This window comes from Pseudorca crassidens, chromosome 17 (assembly GCF_039906515.1).
Source record: "Pseudorca crassidens isolate mPseCra1 chromosome 17, mPseCra1.hap1, whole genome shotgun sequence".
Lineage (NCBI taxonomy): Eukaryota > Metazoa > Chordata > Mammalia > Artiodactyla > Delphinidae > Pseudorca > Pseudorca crassidens.
The window spans coordinates 19,189,254-19,214,217 of record NC_090312.1 but is presented as its reverse complement, the minus strand read 5'-3'; the positions used below and the strand labels follow the sequence as shown (position 1 = coordinate 19,214,217).

The 24,964-nt window shown below is 37.9% G+C and overlaps 1 protein-coding gene across 4 annotated transcripts in view; it reads left to right on the top strand.

Moving 5' to 3' along the window:
- Positions 1-24,964, top strand: part of COL14A1 (collagen type XIV alpha 1 chain) — a 245,298-nt gene that overhangs the window by 173,474 nt on the left and 46,860 nt on the right. For all 4 annotated transcript variants that reach the window (XM_067711390.1, XM_067711391.1, XM_067711389.1 and 1 more), the window contains exons 35-40: positions 5,043-5,120; positions 7,840-7,926; positions 13,829-13,882; positions 15,500-15,595; positions 16,755-16,808; positions 17,185-17,238. In XM_067711390.1, coding sequence (XP_067567491.1) covers positions 5,043-5,120; positions 7,840-7,926; positions 13,829-13,882; positions 15,500-15,595; positions 16,755-16,808; positions 17,185-17,238 — 423 coding nt within the window. The remainder of the gene's footprint in view (positions 1-5,042; positions 5,121-7,839; positions 7,927-13,828; positions 13,883-15,499; positions 15,596-16,754; positions 16,809-17,184; positions 17,239-24,964) is intronic.

Below are 24,964 nucleotides of genomic sequence, written 5' to 3'. Positions count from 1 at the left end.
TAGGGATATAGTAACTACTGTATTGAAATTACTCATATTCATAATAAAAACAACTTGCGTTCAGCAATGCAAGATTTTACATGCAGCAAAAGTCCCTAGTGGGACTAAACTAATAGGCAGGTTTAATTTAGCCGTCAAAACACACATGGGAAGAAACTTAACAACTGTGCTTCTCCTTCCCAATCTTCTTTTTCCTGAGAAGTTTCTTCTACCTTTTCTGATACCTAATGAAATTATCATGCTGCCAGTCAGAGATAATTCAAGAAAAAATTTGAGCTTCTGGCATTGATTATGTTTGTTAGTGTCTTTTTTCCACCTTTTCAAATCTAACACTTATATAATTATACAACTGACATTTATTTGGCCCTCTGATGTGTAAATAAAGACAAATACAAGTTATGGAGTTTTTAGTAATTTTATTTAGAGTTAAGCTTTTATGGAGGAATCAATAGTAGACTAGTCAATGATCCTCTAGAAACAAGTGTTTTTAAATTGCAAGGACATGGTTGTGCTTTCACTGGATTGTATCTTTTACTCCTTAAAATGATGATAGTGGCTAACGTTTATTGCCTGCTATGGACTAGGCAGTGTGAACATTTCTGATATTATCTCATTTAATCCTCCAATAACCCTAGGAAGAGATACCTATTATTATCCCCATTTTATAGATGCAGAAACTGAGACTTGAATAAGTTAGGGAGGAATCCCCTTTCAAAAGTGAGGAAAGTGAGATATGAGCTTGTATCTGAGTTGCATGTGGTTACCCAATTTCCATTCTGAGCTCTTTTCCCTTGGTTCAGACTGATTATGATAGAACTTAAGGCAGAGGAGGGAATCTGGTCTGTAACAGTGACCATATGCCTTGTCTATTCAGGGGCAGGTTTAAAAACTCACCATTATTTGAATTATAGCCTTGAAATAAACGTGATCAAAATGTTCCCCCCCAAGCATGTCTACACCTAAACATTCTCGTTACTACCAACAACTACAACAGCTGTTCCTTTTCATCTCCTAATTGAATAGTACCATCATGGTTTCCCTTAAATTCAGTAAGCTGATGGCGAGCAAGTAAAAACACCCTGTTCAATAGGTGACAAGTGATAAAGGCTTAATAAATCTTAGTTTGGAGGTGGAATCGATCAAATTTACACACCAATTTAAAAGCAGGACATGGCCTAGGTCCTCAGGACTCTTTCTTCTATGTTCTCGGGCAATGTAAAGCTCTCTAAATATTTGTATAAGTTCAGGTACAGCTTGACTTCAAATTATAAGCTTAAAAATGTTATACTAGGAAAAAAATCAACAGATGAAAACTGGTACTGAGTGGAAAGTTGAGCCAGGGGTACATTTTAATTTCCATTCACAGATCACAGTGACTCAACTGCCAAGAAATATTTTAATCTTATTTTCATGCTAACATCTGACCCCAAATGACTTGCCTTTTGTGCTACACCCAAACAAAAATGTCCAGTAATGAAAAAGTGTTTGTAATTGTCTAAGTATTCCCTTGAAAGAGATTATAAAAAGTGAAAGTGGGAGGGTACTTTTTTTTTATTTGGCCAGATATTTTTTTTCATAATGTTCAGTCAGTTACAAAGGGAAAAAGTTGCAGAAGTGAAAAGGGGCTGCCTCTTAGTCACTTGAAGTATGATTTATTTTGAACCACATTGTCTTGCACTTTGAGGCACTCAAATATAAGATCTTTGGACATGTCATCTCTGTAATGTTTCCTCCATGATTTGTATAAATGTGCGTGTAATTGCTTCTGGAATAAAAGCCAGATTTTTAAAGAACAATCCCCAGAAATGTGCCTTGGAAAAGAAGTCTCTAAATAAAGGCTGAGGAATCTAAACTATTACGAATGCAAAACAATTATGAATAAATTTGTTGTACGCACACAAAAAAGGCTGCTGACTTCATCTAACTTGAAAAAGAAAAGACAGCCCACAAGCATTCTTCAAATGATAGTATCAGCCTCATTCAGCATTTAGTAGGTATTTGACCTCTTGAATAAATAAAATGAACTCAGAAGAATCTCAGTGACTCAATAGGGTAGGGGAATTTTAGCCAAAGGTTTGTATGGAGACATTATACTGTTATAGGTGATTGGGCAGTGAATTCGAAAAACTTCAAGAAAGCCTGGTATATCCTGGGACTAATAAAAAGACTTTGCTTTAAATAAATCTTTCCATTCACTAAAATGTGTTCACACTGAGGGCTCTATTCAGAAATGGAAAATTTCTTAATGGATGAATGACTTACAGAATTGACTGAATCTATCTAATGCTGTCATAATGGGACCCATTTAATAAATGTCCCAGACAAATGGCATTGTCAAGTTAGGCTGGGGTATCTACATTTTAAACATTAGACTAATGATCTGTTTACTGCAGAATAAACCCCAAGAAAATGAGGTGTGCTGTTCAAATCCCAGCCAGAATTCAGCTTTCAACATGTGCTTAAATTACTTTGACTTTTTCGTCCCAAGTCCTAATTTACAGAATGGGGTTGACATTACTATTATCACACCTCATAGTGGTGATTGAAAGATTAAATGATATAAGCAAAGTCCTTAGGGTAATGCCTGGCACATAGTAAGTTTTTCAACAAGTGTTTGCTGCTATTGTTATTTGCCAAGACTTTTCTCAACCAAAACGTTGATTATTGGGGACACAAACTACTGTTATATTTCTGCTCTCAATACTGCATCACTTTCATTTTCATTCTACTATTTTGGCCTCTGTATTATATACTCCTACAGCTTAAAGATCAATTATAAAAGGGCTTTTGTACATGTTACATTAAAATAATATTTATTAAAAAAATAATTAAAGAAAAAAGAAATAATATTTATTATTTATAACTGTATTCTGGGAACTGTTCTAAATATTTCCCTTTATGAGTTCATTTTATTGTTATGGCTACTATTATTACTCTAATGAATAGCTACTATTATTATCCTAATTTTATAGGTAAGGAAAATTGAGACTTCAACACATTAAATAATTTGTTTCAAGTGACTTAGCTTGTGAGTGGATTACACCCAGGCAGCCTAGCTCCATAGCCTCCTAATCTCTATGCTCCTTGAAATATCTTTGTTGCTATTGTTGTTTATGAAAATCAGCAGCCGTGTTCTTTAAAAATGCTTTAATTTTAAAAACCTAATTTTTTAATGGTCATAATTTTGTTGTATGGTTTCCCTGAGCAGACTTAAATATCATGCCCTTTGGGAAAAAAATTTTTTTTAATACAGAAAAAAAAAAGAATAGTGAATCATGCACTATTTCTTCAAATAACACAATAGTTTTATATTGAAAAAAGAAAACAGGATGTCTTGATTTATGCATCTGCTTTCAAAATTTGTGTCATTTTATGAATCTTGCAAAACTCACTTAGGGAAGGATGTTTGCAGCAAGGCACAATTCTTCCTGGGTATAACAAGAGAAAGCCTGACTTCATTTTCTTCACTGTCAGATAGGGCAGGCTCTTTTGTGATGCTGGAAGCATTGTTAGTAACCTATTTCAGTCATACCAACTACTTGAGTATTCTCGTCTTCATCCAGGGGACCCTTGACAGGGATGAGAGAAAATACGGCGCCAAGAGTTTCCAGCTTTTGCTGAAAACACCACTTGCTGAAGGAAAGTTACAGATTTAAAATGCAAAGAATTTCATCCTTCTCCTAGCTCTGTAATTGATGACACATTTTTCTTTTTTGTTTTTTTAAATGGAAGTATGGTTGATTTACAATGTTGTGTTAGTTTCAGGTGTACAGCAAAGTGATTCAGTTATAGATAGCTAGATAGCTAGATAGATAATGTCTATTCTTTTTCAGATTCTTTTCCATTATAGGTTATTATAAGATACTGAATACAGTTCCCTGTGCTATACAGTAGATCCTTGCTGTTCATTTTATATATAGTAGTGTGTATCTATTAATACCAAACTCATGATGATATTCGATATTTGAAAATGATATAGGAAGAAATATAGTATTAGACATGGTCACATCATGAAGCTAGTGTGAGCCCTTAATGATATTGTAATGATGTTTCTAAATGTTTCAAAATATACATTAACTTGTTGTCAACACAAATGAGTAGAACAAGACTGTCTAAATATTTATGGTGTGATCGATGCCTTAAATAAAAATACGCTTAGCACAGATTCTCACAATACCGTACGAGAGCCTGTCATGACACCACATTGTAAACAGTATTTATGTGTCTGTCGCTTACTCCCTATAAATTCGTTGAGGGCAGAACTCTGGTTTTGTTCATTTTCATATCCTAAAGGAGGTCTACGTGGTATCTGTCTTGCGTTATGCACTAAAAAAACGTAGCCAAATATATGCATGAATGATGAGAGTCAGAATTAATTCAACAAGTCTTCATCATGAATACCTACTGCATGCCACATGTTTTCACAAGTTTTTGTTTTTGTTTTTTTGGCCACACGGCATGACATGTGGAATCTTAGTTCCCCGACCAGGGATAGAACCCACGCCCCCTGCAGTGGAAGCATGGAGTCCTAACCACTGGACCACCAGGGAATTCTCTACATGCCACATGTTATGATAGGGGGCACAAAGATGAATAAGTGGTTCTATGTTCTTTGATGACCTCCCAGTCTGAGGAGAAGAAAATATAAATAATTGTACTGTATGGTGGGACATATGCTATAAAAGATGTATGGAGCATTGTGGGATTACAGAGGAACTTGGAGTAACTGTGATGGACAGGACAGGGAGGATTTCAACAGAGGCACTAAGCTTTTTTAGGTAGAGACGGAAGGAGGAATTGTGCTAAATAAGGGGGTTTAGATGGTGGATGGAGTAACTACTGACAAAAATCTTAAATCACTGTATGTTTGAGGAACAAAGATTGATATTGTTAGAATGACTTTTTAATTTATTCACTGTAATATTATGTTATAAATGTATTGGTGTTCTATTATGTAATACATACTATGAAATCATTACAATTATAAACACAATGTATCTATATATCTTTTATTGAATGACAATTTTCTTTTTAAATTGAAGTTCCAGTTACAGATGTTTGATATTATTTGTTCCACATCATGGGCCAGTAAAGACAAATGCTGTGAACTTCCTGGCCTGGTAAGAATTCTTCTTTCGTTATTTGATCTGTTCTTTACCAAAGTTTTCTAAAGTTATATTTAATTTTCCCTGAAAATGAAATGCTGTTTCACAAAACTCATGTCACAGATAATTCATTGTGATGATGATGATGAAAATTAGAAAGAGATTAAGAAGGAGGTGTGTCTGAAATCAGCAGGACACACTGACATACGTGGTGGGGAGCGACACAGCTCCACAGAGTGCCTTCTACAGAGTCCGGATGTTCCCAAATTTCAGGTTCACTGAAGCCTTTGGTGTCACAATAATGTTTTTCATGGCACCCCGAGCCCAAAGAAATACCTAACAATTCCATACATAAGGTCATTAGGTCCAAACATCTTCATAAGTCTTTACATCCTAACAACTCAGTAGCTGTATGAAAAAATGATAAACATAAATCGAAAATTTTAAATGATGAACTTTTTTTTTTTTTTTTTTTGCGGTACGCGGGCCTCTCACTGCTGTGGCCTCTCCCGTTGCGGAGCACAGGCTCCGGACGCGCAGGCTCAGTGGCCATGGCTCACGGGCCCAGCCGCTCCGCGGCATGTGGGATCTTCCTGGACCGGGGCACAAACCCATGTTCCCTGCATCGGCAGGCGGACTCTCAACCACTGCACCACCAGGGAAGCCCAAACTTAGTTTTAAATAACCACAAATACTTACTAATGGGATGTGTGTGCCTGAGGAGAATGCACTATTTCTCATGTCTTGGAATCTGATCAGACATCGCCATTCTCACTTCTTTTTCCACATTGATTTTCCCCATGGTACTTGCCTTCCTTCATAGCTACTGCTGAAAAACCAGATTTGCAAATATATGACGTCAAAAATCTAGTGTTGAAGCTGTGAACTCCCTTGAGCTAGTCATTCATACGAAGTCCAATGGGTGCCGAATACTGCTGTTTCTCTTAATTCTTTTAAACACTCAGAGTGCCCCTGTGAGTTTGCTGTACTGCCCCAGGCCATCTTTCCACACAGTTTGGGAATCATAGTCATGATCTATATAACCTATGCAAGGCTGCTAGAAAAATAAACTTTTCCTCATTATTGATACCAAGTGTAATTCACAGGGAGGGGGTACCTGTATATATAAAGACAGATTGTTCATAACTAAGGATCTTTAGGACCAGTGAGCTGAAATGTTGACCCTGTTATGGTTGGACAGGCATCATATCTTAAGAATTCAACTGGGAGAATGGGCATGGGGAAGACTTTATCAAGTCTAAAAGATTTGCTTTTTTTAAGACCTTACACCAGATCACATCATCTGTTGCAGGCAGTAAATTCATGGTGACTATGTTTAAGAAGGAAATAACTTTTTTTTTCATCAAAATAAGTTTCCATTAAACTGTGGTGAGGAATTACATCAGAGACACTGTGATGTTATGCTTAGGGGCAGGTGGATTGGAAACTGTAAAGGGAAACACTCAGAATCTTATGGAAAATGTGATCATCACATCTCCTAGGAAGGACCCAGCCCTTCTCAAAACTTTCCTTTTCATTTCTATCACTGAAGATGTGTAAATCCCGTAGTAGAAATACATGGATGGAGACACAGTCAACAGCCATGGCGAAACCATTCCCGAGTCTGTGGTCATAGGAGGTCTGCTGTCAGCCTAATGTGGGGGGATCTTTCAGGATACTTAAGTTTGTATTTCACTCAAGCTGCCCAAGATATCAGGCCAGATATGTTAGCAGGGTTTTTATCCTGTAATGAGCTGCAACTTTTAACTATCGTCCAATATTTAGCGAGAAGCATATAAAAGCTCTTTGCTCAAAATTTTTGGGTTTCTGTTGTGAATATTTCAGAGACTGAGATCATTTTCATCTTGATAATTTAATTATCATCTGTGCTCTATTCAGCTCTAACGTTACATTTCCCCAAGGTCTTAGAAAATGAAGCTCACTTTCTCTCTATCCAAAGGGACAGATGAACCCTTCAAAGTTCTGTAGTTTCTTATCCCAGGAAAGACTTCTTTTTAGCTGCGACTCCAAATGTGACATTCACAAATCATGCAATAGCCCTTAGCAAGTGCTCTGTCTTGGTTTACACTCCAGTAACTCATTCAGATACATTCAGCCTGGTATTCATCATCTATCTTGTAGTGTTACCTGGCAGCAAAATTCTCCAAGAGGAAATGACCTATCCCAAAGCTTTAGATTGATGCTGTGATGTTTTCTTACTTTCAATCACAGAAGGTGAGCAGTAGTTAAAATTGTTACAGGGATGATGTGTTTAAGCACTGTTTTTGTTTTCTTTTGTTTCTTTGTTTTAGTGTAGATGCAGTTGTTTTGATGGACCATTCCAACAAATTTTCTTTTATCCTTTGAAATGGAAAAAAATGTTGTAACACAAAGGAAGTGTTCAGGACCTTTAGTCCATAGAGTACTACTCCTCCAACTGAATTAAATAGTAACCAGAATTTTTTTTTTTGCACCCACTTCTGCCTTTCTTTCTTCACCTGGATTCCCAAGCTCGTTTTATCAACATCCTTTGATAATAATGATGATCTAGAGAGCCATTCATTATTTCTTTCAAGAAAAGATTTTGTGGTCAGAAGAGAATATTCTCTGCCTTTCTAGACTAATGCTCACTTACTAATTTTTTTGAAGTGTCTTAAAGTGTTTTCTTTGAGTCCATAAAGCCATTTGTATAGACCATCTTGTTAATAGTTATGCTATTTCTTTTTCTCCTCAGAGGGATGAAGAGACCTGCCCAGAGCTTCCACATTCCTGCTCCTGTTCTGAAATCAATAAAGGGGCTCTGGGACCAGCAGGCCCACCGGTAAGTATTGCCTAGTTTGAACTTAAATTGTTCTTTAATAATATTTATAACTATCACTTGTTGCGTGTCTGTGCCCATCACTGTGCTAAATACTTACTCACTTAATCCTACAAGCAAACTGAAGCACAGAGAGGTCAAGTAACTTGCCTAAAGAACACAGCTTGGAGGAGCTGCTCTTCAAATCCAGGTCTCCGTGACTCCTATAGATGATGCTTTTAACTGCTGCAGCACACTATGTCTCACAGTGCTATCTATTCAGAATCTTCCCTTTGAAGTCCTGTGGCTTATTTTCAGTGTGAATGTTGCCAACATCGGCCCCCTGCTTGTTGCTGTAAGATTTGCATACATCCCCTCTGCCCATTCTATATCAACATTGATAGTGAAGGGAGGTTTTTCAAAATCACTAGGAAAAGTATCCTATGTGAGCATGAAGTTCTCCATTACTGACTGGAACTTCATACAGAAAAGAAGGGGGCGGGGAAAGGGGAGAGGAAGGAAAAAGGAAGGAAAGGGGAGAGGAAGAGAGGAAAGGAGAGAGAGAGGGAAAGAGAGGGAGAAAGAAAACCTTTTTTTCTTATAAACATTATATATATATATAGATTCATACATGTAAATGTACATGTAAAAAGTAAACATAACCTTTTCTCATTTGGTCAAATACTATAAAAGGAAGGGTTTTTATTGTTGGTGTTGATGTTAATTTGCAAAATCATGCTAATTTATATCATATTTCACTCAAAGAATACATTTAAAAATTCTTAGCATAGGTTGGTAACTGTCTATATATCTCTACAAATAGGTCTTTAAAATTTTTTTATACAATTTTAAAGGTTAATTTCCATTTACAGTTATTATAAAATATTGGCTATATTCCCTGCGTTGTACAATATATCCTTGAGTCTATCTTACACCCAATAGGCAAGAAAATATTTTTAAAAAATATAAAATGTATATAATTGCACTCTCTGGGTCTTTGAATTGACTGTGATAGATCTTTTGTAATAAGTCTAAATACTTATGTCTAACCTGCTAACCTGGGGTTATCAGCGTTTCTTTAAGATAAGTATGATATAGCTGGTCTTTGGTTAGGAAGTGGCAAATATATCAAGGCAGAAAGACAAAGAAAACAGGGAGAAGATGCAGGAGCACATGAAATCCAGACCTTGCAGGAGGAATGTTCTGAGGCGGACCTGTGCTTACATGTGGCTTGCTGTTGGCAACCGGTGCGGTCAGCACGCATGCGTAGATACCCCTCGCTGACAGCTGGTGTGCAGCATGGACATTTGCTCCAGGTCGGCCCCACCAACATAGTTTGTCTTCATTTGTGTAGCACACTTACCGAACTGAACAAAAAGGAAGAGAACCTGCTGAATGTATCTGGAATATATCCCATCAGTCTCTCCTTTATCTTTGGCACATAGAACACTCTTTCAAGCTCTGGCCGTAGACCCGAATATTGATACTTTTTTTTTTTTTAACAAAAGACTCTTTATCCCAAAGAAGCAAATGTGGAGTTAATGGTAAAAGCATTAAATTTAAATAAGACTAGGTAATACATGGAGCCACTGTGAACCTCCATTTCCTCATGTATAAACAACACCCACCTCTTGAACTGGTATTGTGAGGAATACACAGAAAAATATGTATAAACGTATTTTGTGTTTTATAACCCATTGATCAGATGTAAGGAGTTGTCTTTAGTTTAATCTGGGAATTGAAAACAAAGATTTATTTTCGACTGTGTGTGGCTTGCTTTTTTTCATCCCAAAGTATGTCTTCGAACTTTATCAAGGTTAATCACATTGTTTAGTTTATTCGTTGTACCTTCTGTAAGGAATTCCACTATATAAACAAGAGTTTATTGGCCCATTACTGTGGAGTATTTTCCTGCTACAGTATCATTACAGTGAATGTCCTTTGTATGTCTCTTTGCAAGCTTGAGTAAGTGCTCTTGCAATAACACTTAGAATCAGATTTGTTGGAGAAAAAAGAAGGTGCATGTTCAACTTCACGAAAAAAACCCCAAATTACTCTTCAAGGTGGTGGTCCCAATATCCTCTCCCACACACTCTGTATGAGAGGTCTAGTTGCCCTGCCTCTCACCAGCACTGTCTGATGTTGCCAGGTGTGAGAGCTTTCACTTATGATGACTGTAAAACTGTGTCCTTGTTCTTTTTTTTTTTTTTTTTTTGGTACGTGGGTCTCTCACCGTTGTGGCCTCTCCCATTGCGGAGCACAGGCTCCGGACGCGCAGGCTCAGCGGCCGTGGCTCACGGGCCCAGCCGCTCCGCGGCATGTGGGATCTTCCCGGACTAGGGCACGAACCCGCGTCCTCTGCATCGGCAGGTGGACTCTCAACCACTGCGCCACCAGGGAAGCCCCTGGGTAATATTTCTTAGTGGAGACATTTACTACCCCTCCCATAGCTAAAGTGGAAAAAACATCTTGATCCTCCACCTGCTACTGAGACTTTTTGTTGTTGTTCTAGCTCATTCAGAGGGCAGCCTTTCAAGTTCCTCAGCTTTAAAGGATGTTTCATATTCTATGCTTCCTCCACTTCTCATAGGTCCCAGTTCACATTTCCTTGCCTTGTGTGGGCTATAAAATACACATTTTCCAGCAAACCCACAAGCATCTTCCCCTTCCTCCCCCAAGGCAGCCTCAGTGTACGTGCCTGCTGCTCTGGTGTTTTGTTTCTTCTTCATTCCTGGTATTTAAGGTTTCAGTTCTCTTAATTAGAATAATGTTTATTTTATTTTAAGTAGCATTAATAAGCTTTTTTAGCTGGAGGGTTATCAAGTTTTTTCATCTGCAGTGCTGCTGGAACAAGTTACAAAATATTTACATATGACCTAAGAGTCAAACTTCATAATGAGAAAAAAAGCAGCAGAGAAGTGAAAGAGACGGGTTGAGTTCTGACTTGGAGAGAAAGAGAGGTAAAACAGAAAAGCTACTGACATTTTCAAATATTTAAAGTATAATAAACCATTGAAGAAATAGTATCCCAAACAATATGCAGTAAACCCCGTCTGATGATTTAACATAGTCGTGATTATTTTCTCACTCAAGAATTTACACAGTGGTATTACGTGCCAATAAAACTCTAGTAAAGCCATAGGAAGCCATGGGTGAAAGAACCATATTTCTTTTGCCTAGACTAACCCTTTCTTATTAAAAGGATAGAAGTTTATATCCACAAACATTTGTTGGATTCTTGTCATCTACTCCATGATAAGGTTTAGGGGTAAGGTGGAAAATAAGTATAAAAAGGTTCCTGGATTTAGAGACATGGTACATCGTGTGTGGATATCTGTGAGCCAAATTGCCACATTTGGACAAAACCTTCAGTTAAAAACCAATCATTTGGGGCTTCCCTGGTGACGCAGTGGTTGAGAGCCCGCCTGCCGATGCAGGGCACGTGGGTTCGTGCCCCGGTCCGGGAGGATCCCACATGCGCGCGAAGCGGCTGGGCTCGTGAGCCATGGCCGCACAACAGGGAGAGGCCCGCATACCGCAACAAAACAAAAAAAACAATCATTTAAGATGAGCAAACAAAATTAAAGAGGTGTGCCAGAATGGGTATGTTAATTGGGATGCATTGGGCTTGTTGCAAGAAACAGAAAATTTGACTAACACAGTGGTGTAAATCATTGGGGTATTTGGACATTTATTGTTTGCTCAACAAAAGACCTAAAGGTAGATGATCCCAAGCAAATATGGCGCTCAGCAACTTTATCAAGACCCAAGCTTGTTCCAGTTTCCAAATATGCTTTCCTTAGGCTTGCGGCTTCTTGATCAAATTGGCGCAAACCGGTTAACATGACCATTCCTGGTTTCAAAGGAGGCTGAGCAAGCAAATCTCTGTCTTTATAGCTGGAAAAATGAAAGGAGTCAGAGAAGACTCTTTGATAGTCAACCAACAGTGTCTGCCACAGTTGGGAAAAACATTTGCATCATCTATAACAGTTAAAGATGTAGCATCCAAATATATGAAGAATTCTGTACATTACAGAGAAAAAGACTTGTAACCCAATAGAAAACTGGGTGAAGTATATAAATTGTTAGTTGTATTGAAATAAAATGTAAATGGACAAATGTTATGAAAAGATGCTCAATCACAGTAGTTTTAAGGGAAATAAAAATTAAAATAGGAGTAAGGTATTGTTTTTACGAGTCAGGTTCATAAAAATGCAAAGTTTAACAATATCAAGTGCTAATAAGGTTTAGAGAAGCAGAGACCCTCAAACTCCTAACAGATGAATAAATTGGCACAGTTTTTTTGGAGCACAATTTGGCAATATATCTGCCTATCCATTAAATTTCATTGAAAATTCTACTTGATGATATGTTAAATATTAACATTTGTACTTAAATCTTAAAAGTTTGTACTCAGGGCATGTATGAGGATGTTAATTGTAGTTTAGACAGCAACAAATTGTGGGCAAAACTCCTCCATTTCCAATAACGAAAGAATGGTTAAACAAACTATCCATTGTACAGATAACTGTGCAACTCATTTAGAATAAGTTAGTCATGTTATGGAAAAACATATTAACTCAAAAATATATGTAAAGTGTTCTATCACATATGCAATCTATATATATCAAAGAATACCACAAAAACACTAATAATAGGTAATATTTTCTATAGATACACATACATAAAACACAATTTTTTAATTGTATTTTAAAAGTCTGGAAGGTAAGCAACCAACTAATATTGATGGGGGCGGGGGAGTGAATTTAATTGCTAAACTGGAAGAAGCCTTAGCTATCACCTGATCCAGTCTTTTCCCAAGTGATGCAAGTGTTTTGCTGATGGTACACAAAATGATTTTCAGTAGTCATGGACATAGCAGGAAATCAACTAGACTCACATAGTGAGAAAGCTATTCCATTTTCAATGATCTTTTCATCCTTCTGCTCAAGTGAAAGCAATATTCTCAGACTGGTGCCCATATGACCCTTCTAATACTTACCCATGCCCCTTTTTAACAAAGAGCAAACCAATTGCTCACAGACTTCACTAGGAACAAAATCTAGCTAAATTTACCAACATTATTTATAGCATATTTTTAGGTTTATCTTATATTCTTAGTAAGTATATAAGAATACTTATATACTTACTAAGTATTATATAATACTTATATACTTAAGTATCTATATGTTTTTCCATCTACTATAGTACATAATATTTGCTTTCAAAATAGATTTAAGTGAAATATGAGTCAATTAAAAAATATTCAGAGTATATTTGCATATATGTATGTACACATATACAAAGCATATGTTTACAAAGAATGCATATACACATATATACATATATACATATTTGTTATGTATGTACATATGTATGTATGTATATAAAGAAAATGCTATTAAATAATAGTACAGGCAGTGCATTAATATGACAAAAATTTTGAGGGGAAAATGCAAATACCTGAAGTTTCAGAAACACTAATGTCATTAGCTTTTTATGGTATAAATAAAGAAAATGAAATTGTTACTGTTTTATATGCTTTTTACAATTTAATTAAATAATTTAATCTCAAAGTCTTGGTATAGGACATGCATAATTTTAGATTAACAGTATATTTTTATTATTTGCGTCATCAATAGCTGTACTCTTACACACTCAATTAAAAGATCCTGTAGCTTTTTTTTTTTTTAATTTAAAGGGATTTTGCATAGAACGTTTGCTCCAATTGTGTAATCATCAGCAGGAAAAGGTGAATCTGGGGGGTAGATTTCCCGTTCAGGATCATGATGCACATACACCATTACACAATGTGTTGGCCTTTATACAAAATGAGAATTACATAATCCATATTATTAAGTAAAATGAATGAAATATATTGCTTTCAGATTTGTCTTTGTGCTAATACTTAACATCTGTTTGCCAGGGTGGTCCAGGACTCCGAGGACCAAAGGGCCAACAAGGTGACCTGGGCCCAAAGGTAACATTCTTCCTCCCTCTCACATCACTAGCCATAATATAATTTTGGAGTTAAGTAATATTCACCCTTCGCAGTTTAAAGCTCCTTATGTTTTTATGAAAGTTGTGTTGAAGCCTTTTCCCTTATTCTTAAAAGCTTGTGTTTTTTCATCAAAAAAAAATTTAGTAACTTAAGTGAAAAGAAAGGTTTCTGGGTAAGAAATAGAGTGTCAGTGTTCCAAGTGGTTTAGTTGCTTAGGCAGTTCTTGCTCATATATAGTCTTCTTTTCCTCTATCTGCAAAAAAGATGTATCGAGGGAGCACTGAATCACAACTAGGCAGCAGTCCTCCAGGTAATTTCTTAGGTTTCAGCCTCCTCCTTCTCCCCTCCCACCAGGTACTGTATAATCAAACACACAGCTCTATTTTCCATTCTCACTGCCCAAGGCCATCAAATGTGGTGGTTCAGGTTGTACACTGTACAAAGGCACCAACTAAGAGGACCAAGTTGGTGCCAATCCATGTCAAGGTACACATTTTTCTACTTTGCACAAACGTGCCCTAAGGGTTGGCAGAAGCCCAGCCACTAATTGAGTTCAGGCCCCATCATCCTGTACCTGGCTTTTGGCAAATCTTCTAATTGTTCTTCTGGCTCCAGTGGCTTGATTTTTTGATTGGTTCTTCACATCTGCCCCCAGATTCATTTCTTTAAAGTTATACTGGATCACATCATACTCTTAAAACCTGCAGTCATGTGTGATTGCTTTGAGAACACAATTCACCCTCCTTAGCATGACATTCAAGGCCCTTTATAATTTACTATCTCATTTTCACCATGTTGCTCCGAATCATCGCTCCAACCACCTTGCTTGACTTACTGCTTCAGTATGGTGACTTATTAAATTTGCATAGTATTTATTCATGGAGAAGAGAACATTGCAATGTTGTTTTACTAGAAAATTGGAAACAAGTAGAGCAAGGTAAGAGCGAATGTGGAGGGTGGGGGCAGGCTTACAGGGGAGAAGTCAGTGAAAGAAGGCTGAAGATAATTAATCAGGTAGTACGCAGCTCAAAACTCAGACCATAAGATATCTTCTTTTTTTGTTTTGTTTTATTTTTTGAGATTGTGACACATTTTCTTAGGCAGATACTTGATGTCTTGGCTCCATCTCATACACTACAAGGGAGGCAATGTCTTCAGTAAACGCAGACGAGTGCTCCAGAGATAGATAGTTCACAGTAGTGAAGGGGGAGAGACTATAGTTCGGCTGGATGGTGTGAACCTTCACAAACCAAGAGGGTAGTCTTGTATCACTTACATCTTTTGGGTTTGTTGTGGAGTGTGGGCATCTAGTTACTCACATAATGGGCACAATGTTCCTATTTATGTAAGCAAAAATAAATAAATAAAGTTGCAGCAACTACTGTGTGTTTACTCTTTTCTTTACTGATGACACTTTGCCTGGGAGGTGGATCATCTGAGGCTTGGTGTCTTGTTATCCTATGAGTGTTTTATGTCTTAGGAAAAATTAGTTAATGAAATAAATTATAAACGCCGTAAGTAGAAATATCTGGGTAGCAGATATTTCTGGGTACCAGAGGGTTTAACTTACCTTTGGGATGACTTCTTGCCTTCCAGGGACCAGATGGCCCTCGGGGTGAAACAGGCCCTCCGGGACCTCAGGGTCCTCCTGGACCCCAAGGACCAAGTGGTCTGTCTATTCAAGGAATGCCTGTGAGTCGTGTGTAAACATTCAGATGGGTTTTATTGTTATTACTTCTCCATGAGTTATATAGAATGAACTTTTGTCTTCTGTGCCTTGATAATGATCCTCAGCCTCTTCCAACCCCTAAAAATAAGAACTGAGAACTGAAAGTAATAATTGAGACTTCATTCATTAGCCAATTTTTTGTTCAACGAAGGGGGTCTTTTACAAACAGATATGTGCCTAGGGAGTAGGTAATTTGTCTATAGAAAAGAAAGCAGGGCTTGACATGTATGGCCCTTTTTCTTGTTTGACTAAGTCCTTAGGGGGTATGATAAAATCTAGAAAGTGACAAATGTTATACAAATTTAAGTTATTCATTTTGCATTTGTAGTAATTGTGGAAATAGCTTCATGAAAGCCTTTGAATTATGATCTTTATCTCAACAGGCCTCAAAGTGTGGTGCTCTGAGTTTTAGATTATAGACAGTATACTCTCTACAGCCACATTTTTTTTGTATAAGTTGTACCAATGAAAACAAATTCAATCCCACTCACTGATTTTCAGTGATCTTACTAGACGGATCTAGATTTAAGGAATAAAAGCCAATCTCTGTCATTAGTATTTGAAGCATGATGCTGTTAAGCACATTTTTAGCAATCTTTCTGTGCATATGATTGTGTCTCCCTAGCTAAGAAGTCTTTTCCAGAGTTATTTTCACATCTTAGAAAGCATTAACATGCCAGTTTGTATAATTACTACCACTATTACTACTACTAACTATTTGTTGAGGTCCTGCTACTTGTCAGGTACTGTGTTTGCTTTTCCATTCTTATAAATTTCTGGCCAAAACAAAACAAAAATATAGAGAGATATAAGCTTTAAAATCTAAACTATAAATAATACTGAAATATTCAACTCCCCTCACGTATTTACAGTATGAGCTTAGCCATATCAGACTGTATACACTGTGTTTAAACTATTCTGCTATATAAACGTTCTGGTCTGTAGGCATGCTTACCTAGGTGGTGTAGCTTATGTGAAAAGTGAAATACGCTGTATTTGGATGTTAGTGTGAAAGCAATTTAATGTTGGAAATGTTAAAAGAATCAGTGGAGAAAAAGAAAAGACTGAGAATTTACCTATTTACCTGTGTGAACTTAACCCCACGTCCTTTTGGTTGTTCAGGGAATGCCAGGCGAAAAAGGAGAGAAAGGAGCGACTGGACTTCCTGGCCCACAGGTATTACTTTTCTTCTTTTATTCCGTTGCTCTCAGCTCTAGAGCTTTGCCAAGAAGAAAGAAGACTGTAGCTTCTGAAGTCAGTTGTGATCTTGGCAATGAGTGGTTTCTACACTGAGGACCATTAGCGTGTATTCATTTACTTCAGCCCCCTCTTAGGTCCTACTGATGCTCCCCTGGGTGAGCCCTGGTGGGGGACACTTCTTTTCCTTCTGGTGAATAACTTCTGGGTTCTGAATGCTCAGTCAGGAAGGCCTCACCTTTATGCTATCAGGTTTGTTTGGAGGCCTTGATTTATTTCAGGGAAGCTGGGTGAGAGGGTAATTGGTTTCGATAACTTGATAACTCTGCCATTTTCCTGTCCTTGCTGTATCTAGGGCATCCCAGGAGGTGTTGGTTCACCAGGACGTGATGGCTCACCAGGCCAAAGGGTAAGGACTTGCCCAAGGTTGCTCGTTAGCACAGTAGATTTCTCACCAAGTCACTCTTGCTGTTGGCAAGTTCTATGCAAGGAAGGCAAACCAGGTGTTTTTTTTTTTTTTTCTTTATTTTTTCCTCCCATCTATCTGCATTCTACCAATCCTGCATCTGTTTCCCTTAACTGGTATTCTTCCATGTCTATAACTTTCCTCAAAATCTAGAAACTTTCATCAAACCTTCCCAAATTAACCACACCTCTTTCTGAATGTTCCCGTAACCTGAATATAGTTTGCACTGAATAGTGTGCTTTGGTCTAACAGATTTTCCAGTTGTTTCAAATTCTCAGGGAGCAAACCTAAAGGAAATCAAGAATCATATGAATTGGAATTTAGTAATTATGACTCTCTGTAATATTCTCCATTTATTTAATATGCATCAATTATCAATTCCTGTTCAAGTGGACAGCAATAAAAGAAAGTATAAGGATGGTTGAGGGACGAGTTAACAACTAGAGTTTGTTTACTCAACATGTCTTCACTGAGCCAGGGTTGAGGTTCTTGTCCTCAAAGAGTTTATAGCTTTTGGGGGGAAATAGAACCAAATAAGAAACATATGCTATAATGGGAGTATTGACAGAGCCCTGTGGGAGCGCAAAGAATAGATAACTAAGCCAGACTTGGAGGGTGAGGGAAAGCTTCCAGAGGGGGCACCATACAGACTGGATTTCAACTGAGAGATAGAAATTAGCCAGATACATGAGGAAAGGAAAGCTATTGCAAGTAGAGAGGACAGCCTATATGGCATATAAAGGAGTGGAGTTGAAGAGAAGGTGGGGCATTTCCATTTCTGAACCTAGTTCCGTATGGCTGGAGATTAGACTGCAGTGTGTGTGTTTGTGTGTATACGTGCACGAGTGTACACGTGTGTGCACACAGGTGTGGAGAGATTGTCAAGAGGTGAAACTGAAGTGGTAAAAACAAACTCACAACAGCTATCTTTTTTTCAGACCAAGGATTTTGAGCTTTAACAGGAAGGCAATAGGAAGTCATTACATGTTCAGCAAGGGAGAGAGGCTGGTCTTCCTTAAAAGGACACTGATGTAGACATGTGGGCAGCTGCACAGTTTCTCTCAAGACTGAATTATATATAGTGTCCACCACTTAGATCCAATCCAGTAAAGGACAACACATTTGGTGACATTCCCTGGTATTTCTGGGGACAACTAACCCACTAGGTTAGCAAACGATTGGCTGGAAGACACACTTCTCTACTCAAACAAGGCTGCCTTTAGCTATACTGCTCAAGAATAAGGAAATCATTTTTTCTATAGGAGTGTAGGTGTGTGAATTTAAATTCCTTCCATGTTGGGTTGTTTTTTTTTTTTGGTTTCACATCCAGCTTTCATTTGCTTAAAATCTCAGTTTAGTCTCTATCTATCAAATGGAATTAGTTTGTAAAGCATGTCCAGGTGAAGGTATCTAAAAGAGGCATTCTCTAAAAGTTAGATTTATGTAGGTTTCTTGTACATGTGGAAGGAGTGTCTAAAAGTATTTGTATGTTTTGGCAAAGGGCTTAGGCTAAAATCCTGTGTGGTTACACACCTAGATTCCTTCATGATTCCTGAAGCTCTGAAAACAGCAATTCTAAAGATTTGGTTCTAGTCTTGGCAAGGAACTCCCAAATCAAACATATTGGATTAGTGTCTAGATCGTTTGGGTTTGGAATTTTTTTTTAATTTTTTATAAATATTTTGCCATTCTTCCAAACATGTTTTATTCTATAGGATAAAAAGTCTTAGCGTGTAATAAAGCGTTAATATATATGTACATGGATTTTATTTCCCTCTCTCGCTCAATCTGGAGGTAAAACTTTCAAGTGTCTCTAATTCCTATTTTGAAAAATTCTTGGATGGGAATGGAATTGCTTTTTAAAACTGGTTTCCAGAGGATACTCTTTCTTTATAGGGCCATGTTAAAAAAAAGATCGTGCAAATCCTGTGACAATTGCTTTAGAAAAGATATTGAGGGCAATAGTATTCCAGAGTACAATTTGAGGGGGTGCCGAAAACACAGAATAAAATATAGTGGTGCCGCCTAGAATTGTGTAGCGTGAGGAGGGGCTTCCCTGCTTGAGGAAGGAACCACTTATATATTAGGTTGGCCAAAATTTTGTTCGGGAATGAACTTTTTGGCCAACCCAATATTATTTCAATATCTTGACATCTTATTTAATAAGATATTAGTTGAGCACATATCTTAACTGAGTACCTACTATGTGCCATGTTCTATGCTCAGCTTAGAGAGAGTTGTTCATTACTACCTCAGAAGGAAAATATCCAGAACAGGAGAGACTTTCAATAACTAAAGGAGGCAATTTGTACATCATCTACCAGGAAGAAATAGAAGGAGGAAGTGGAATCAAGACCATGACTCTTCCCTGGGGCCAGGAAAACCAATGGGTCTTCATCGGAAACAGTCAAGCTGGGAGGAAAGATGGGTGAAAACAGAGTTATTTAGGAGGCTCTGATCTGTTTAGTCAAGCATCTGGGGTCTTAATGAAAGTAAAGGGTCTAAAACAATTAGATAGTTATTTAGCAGGATTGTACAGTTGGAGGTCCAGGACCAACTTTCATAGTGGTAGGAACAGATCTCAGACATGGAGCTCCTTCTTTCTGGTTAGGCTGTGGGAGAGGGTGTTGCTGAAAGAGAACTAAGGACAGACACTTAAGATTATTCCTGCTCTGCCTCTGAATGCAAAGTTGCATTCAGAAAGGAAATAATAATAGTAGTAGTAATAATCATAATAAATTATAAGTAATAATAATGACAGTAACAACCGTGGCATAGGACAGACTGAGAGCAAACACACTGGATGATGAAACTTACTGCTGAAATGCCTGAGAAACTAATTCCAGAAAACTGTCTGGGGAATCAGGAAGACAAGGTTATTTTGTCTTTTCTTTACTCGAAGCCCTGAAATGACTTCCCATTACTGTGCCTCATTTCCTCTGATCTTGAGTGAGTAAAGACCACTCAAGGGAAAGAAGGAGGAAGCTGGGATAAATATGCGTGGTGATGTCCGATCAGTGCTTCTAGCTCCTTGGAGAGTTGCAGAGAGCAGGTGAGTGAGGTGTGCTGTAGGAGTGAGGGGCTCTTCCTTACTGGTCATTCTTCCTTTTTAATCATTGTCTTTTCTTATAGACTGTTAAGAATTCATAGCCCAAAGCCAGAGCCATCACCTTGACTATTAGCTTAGGGAAAGGTTAGCATCCCTTACCCAGAGGCAGTGCCAATGTCACTTATTCATTTAGTCTACAAGGAAGGAGGGTTTAGCAGAGACTAAAAAAAAGATTAAGCATCTCCTCTTTAAACAGGAAACATGTTTTCTAATGTTTCTAGCTTATTCTGGCTTTTCCCAAGGGGAATTTTTGACTTGTAGAGGCAATCCTGGGCCTCAGGCTATAAGGAAGTCCAGCAAAAGTTGGACTTCTTCACTGAACCAGGCTCAGCCTCTTGCTGGGAAGCCAGTAGAGCACAATGCAGGACCACACCACATAAAGCAACAGCGCAAGTGCAGAGTTAACAGCCAAATGTATTCAGGCATCAGTTTTCATTCTGAGTCATTGCAGCCAACAGCATCCTTGTCTCATCTTTCTTTTCCACTGTCAGTCTTGCCATCTCCCTTTTTGCCTCCTTCCTCTTCTTTTCTTGGTGTCTCTGACCCCAGGGTCCACCCTGTGATCTTTGGGTTCCTCTGATGTAGGGTGGATCTCTCATCCCCCACCCTAGACACCAGGTGGTCCTTAGAGAAACCAGGAAAAACGGGCAAGACATGGATGATAAGTATAAGCAGTGAAAGAAAGAACTGAAAAGGAAAGGAAAAACTACCTCTTTTCTAGTTCTGAGGCTCCCTCATATCCAAGACCACCAGCTTTCTGTCAAGCATTCCAAATAGAAACTTTTAAAATTATTTTTATTTTCCAATTCTTACTATGGTTTTCTAAAAAGTCAGAGAGACAAGAAATAAAAATGACCAGGAGATATATATGGTATGGCATCTGGAAGGTAGCAATTCCTCCTTTGTACCAAGGGTGTTAGTTTTAAAATTCCAAGTAAACTGAAATTAGAATGCTTCCTTCCCCCCAAGTTACTGCTCCCTGCCTCTCCTGTCTTCATGCCATAACCACAGCCTTCCTTTTTCATCTCTAAAAGGTGAAATACTGTTAAAAAAGTTCTACATATGAATTCTGCTGAACTTGTGTGGTTACGAGAAGCAGGATGGTCCAGTGGTAAATATCAGAGACTTGGCCAGTTAGCCAGGCCTCAGTTTGAACCCCAGCCATGTGACACTGAACCAGTTACTTAAAAAGCCCAAGCCTCACTTTCCTCATCTGTGAAGTGGAAAAAATAATATTCGACTCCATAGAGCTATTGTGGGAATTAATTCATATAAAGAATTTCTATATAAAATTTCAACTTTAGCTGATACAAGTATCCACTATTTTCAGTGTAGACCTAATGAGTCAGGACAGTGCAATATTTTATAATGCCTGTCCTTAGCATTATTAAGGCACCTTAGAAGATTTTAATGAACTATGAAAAAAGTCTAAAGAAAAAGCAAGTGGCTTGTCGTTTAATTTTCTTGGAGTCCACATTGAAAGGACGTTTGGAACACGCTTCCTTTTTATGTGGGTTTGATGTAAACAAAGGCCATACTTGTGATGAATGTCCCACTTCATCAAAGCGAGTTGGACTTAAAATACACTTGAAAAATTGAACTTGAGTCAACGATCTGGATTTAATTCCTATCATAAATGTCAAGCTATGATGAGAGATTCATCTAAGGACTGTTTTATTAAATACTAAGATTCATGATAATTATCCCCTTGAGTATCTTCCTTCCTCCAGAAGAGGAAATGTAAAACTCATCACAAAGCCAGTGGAGAGAACGACACGATTTTCCTTTTCATGGATCTAAACGGGTTTTTATAAAATCCCGGGAAAACATTCTCCCAGTCAACCACAGTGATGACAGTATATGCAATTGGGATTTGGCAGATTATTTTAATAAAAAGGGCAGCGGCCACTGTCATTGATTCTTGACTAAGTGCAGTGCTTTACAAATGTTATGTTCTCCAATCCTCAGAATAATCATGAATGCTAGGCACTGTGACCCCATTATATAGACAAAGAATCTGAAGCTCAGAAAGTTGAAGTCACTCAAACAATGCCACACAGCAAGCCAGCATTGCAGCCAGGATTAGAATCCACTCTCAGGCGCCAACACTGCACTCTTTCCTTCCACAAAGTTATGTTAAAGGGTAAAGTGGGATTTTGTTAATATGGGCAACTCTTCCAGTAAAAATATGAATAAGAAGGACTCCGTCACTGAAGATATCTCACCCAGCATTTTTTTGTGGAGAAGGAACCCAGTTTGGGTGACTTTCTTGAGGAAGTAGAAATTGATTGTTCACACATAAGAATATGTTTCTGTGATTACTTTTCACTTTTACTTGGATAGTGGCCCATCCGAGGAGGGAACTGTTACTTAGGAAATTAGTATCATGTTATTACTGGCTTTAAAGATGCTTCTATTGGGGCATAGGGTACAAATGCTATCTGTCTTGCACTCTGGTTCTAACGCTGTCTCTTGGGGTCAGGCGAGACATTTTTATATTTGTAAACCAGCAGTTCCACAATTTAAATGACCAAATTGTTGTTTTGTGTTTTGTTTTGTTTTTTTAAATATGCAGATTCCTGAGCTTCTGCCTCAGAGATTCAGATACAAAAGGTCTTGGGTATGACTTAGGCATGTATAGTTTTAAAAAAGCTTAATGAGGGCTTCCCTGCTTAATGAGGGCTTCCCTGGTGGTGCAGTGGTTGAGAGTCCGCCTGCCGATGCAGGGGACACGGGTTCGTGCCCCGGTCCAGAAAGGTCCCACATGCCGCGGAGCGGCTGGGCCCGTGAGCCATGGCCGCTGAGCCTGCGCGTCCGGAGCCTGTGCTCCGCAACGGGAGAGGCCACTGCAGTGAGAGGCCCGCATACCGCAAAAAAAAAAAAAAAAAAAAAAAGCTTAATGATTCTAATAATCAGCTAGGTTTTAGAATCATTGGATAGTATATTATGTTAAGCCCTTTGTGTGTCAAAGTAGTTTCTTGGGTAGAATATTGCTGTGGTTGTAATTCACTGAAGTCACCGTTGCAGGTTACTAAAACTATACACATGTTTATATTTCTATATATACATTTAACTTATATATGTAATATATATATATTTGTACATTAAAAAAGTAGTGTATTGTGTACATATATAAAATATATGTATATATAAACATATATATACACGCATACGTGCTGTGTGTGTGTGTGTGTGTGTGTGAGAAACTGAAAATTCCCCAGTGTGACTCAACATAGTATCACACTCAGGATTGATCTTGGATCTCTAACCTGGGCCAGTGTTTACAGAGTCTGCGGCTTTTTACCCCTTGGCCTCTTCATCTGGTGGTTGGTCTTAATCCTTAGTTGCAAGTAAAGCCTTATTTCCTATGGCTGACTGCCACGCTGGTCTCTTGCCTTTGCTCTCAGGGTTGAAATTGTGCAGATGGGGTTTCTTCAAGTGTGTCTTTAGTCTTCATTGCTTGAGTTTGTTCCGCTTCAACAAACTCATCAGATGCCAGCTGCTTACAGATCCCACTCTACCTGAGAGTGTGGTGTCCGTCAAAGGACCTTAACAATTGGCTGTGTTACTGCCAATTACGGTTCGTGTCCGTGGTCCACCCTTGCAGGCTTCAAAGAAGGCATGGATGGTGAATATCATAACTGAGTCACTAGCTCTGAGTGCTATTTCTGTTATCTACATAAACATAAATATTCTAGCTTCTAACTTTAGTTACAACACACTTTGTGGGCACATCTGTTTCATCCTTTAGATGCCATAGACAGTACCTTGAAACTACAAACTTTTTAAGAGCCTACGAAAAGTGCTTGCCACCTGAAAAAAGCATATGTGTTTGCTCACATGTATGGAAAAGAAAAATGAAAATTAATAAATTAGTTAAATGTCTGTAAAACATTACACTTTGCTAACTTCAACCATGGTTAAATTTAGTATTTATTCCAACATCAGTGATTTTTGAAGACACATTTTGGATAGATTTCCTTTTGCTGACAAATCATAGCCCACCATAACTTAATAAGTTGCTCAGAGCCAGATGTTTTCCAAAAAAATTATAAAAAGCCTTTCAAGTTTTATAGCAAAAATTATTTTTAATGTGGGTTGTTGGTGTGTATTAATATTTTGAGGTGGGAATCTCAAAAAGGAAAAATGATTGGAGCTACTCATGTTATAAAACACCCCTGTTTGTAAGTGGCTGATTTTATGCGCTTTAAAAAATAAACGTATCGGTTTAAGTGAATTCTTACATTATGCTTATTGTTTAATCTTCTATCCCCTAATATACATTCTTCATTGCTTAATTAAAGTTTTCTGTTTTTTATGAGGGTGCTTAATCCGCAAACACATGTACTGAGATTGGCTTCCTGATATGAAATGGATAATTTACAGATCTAGAAATGTTTGGGGAAGTGCAAACCCATTTCTAGCTGTTTAGGGCTGAAAACCATTCAGCTGGCTTTGATTAAAGTGAAGCTGAATCACAAAGCTAGAATTTGCCGATGATTTTGCCATGTAAAATGCAGACATTTTACGTGGTTTTTCTTTTCATCAAGTTTATTGCTT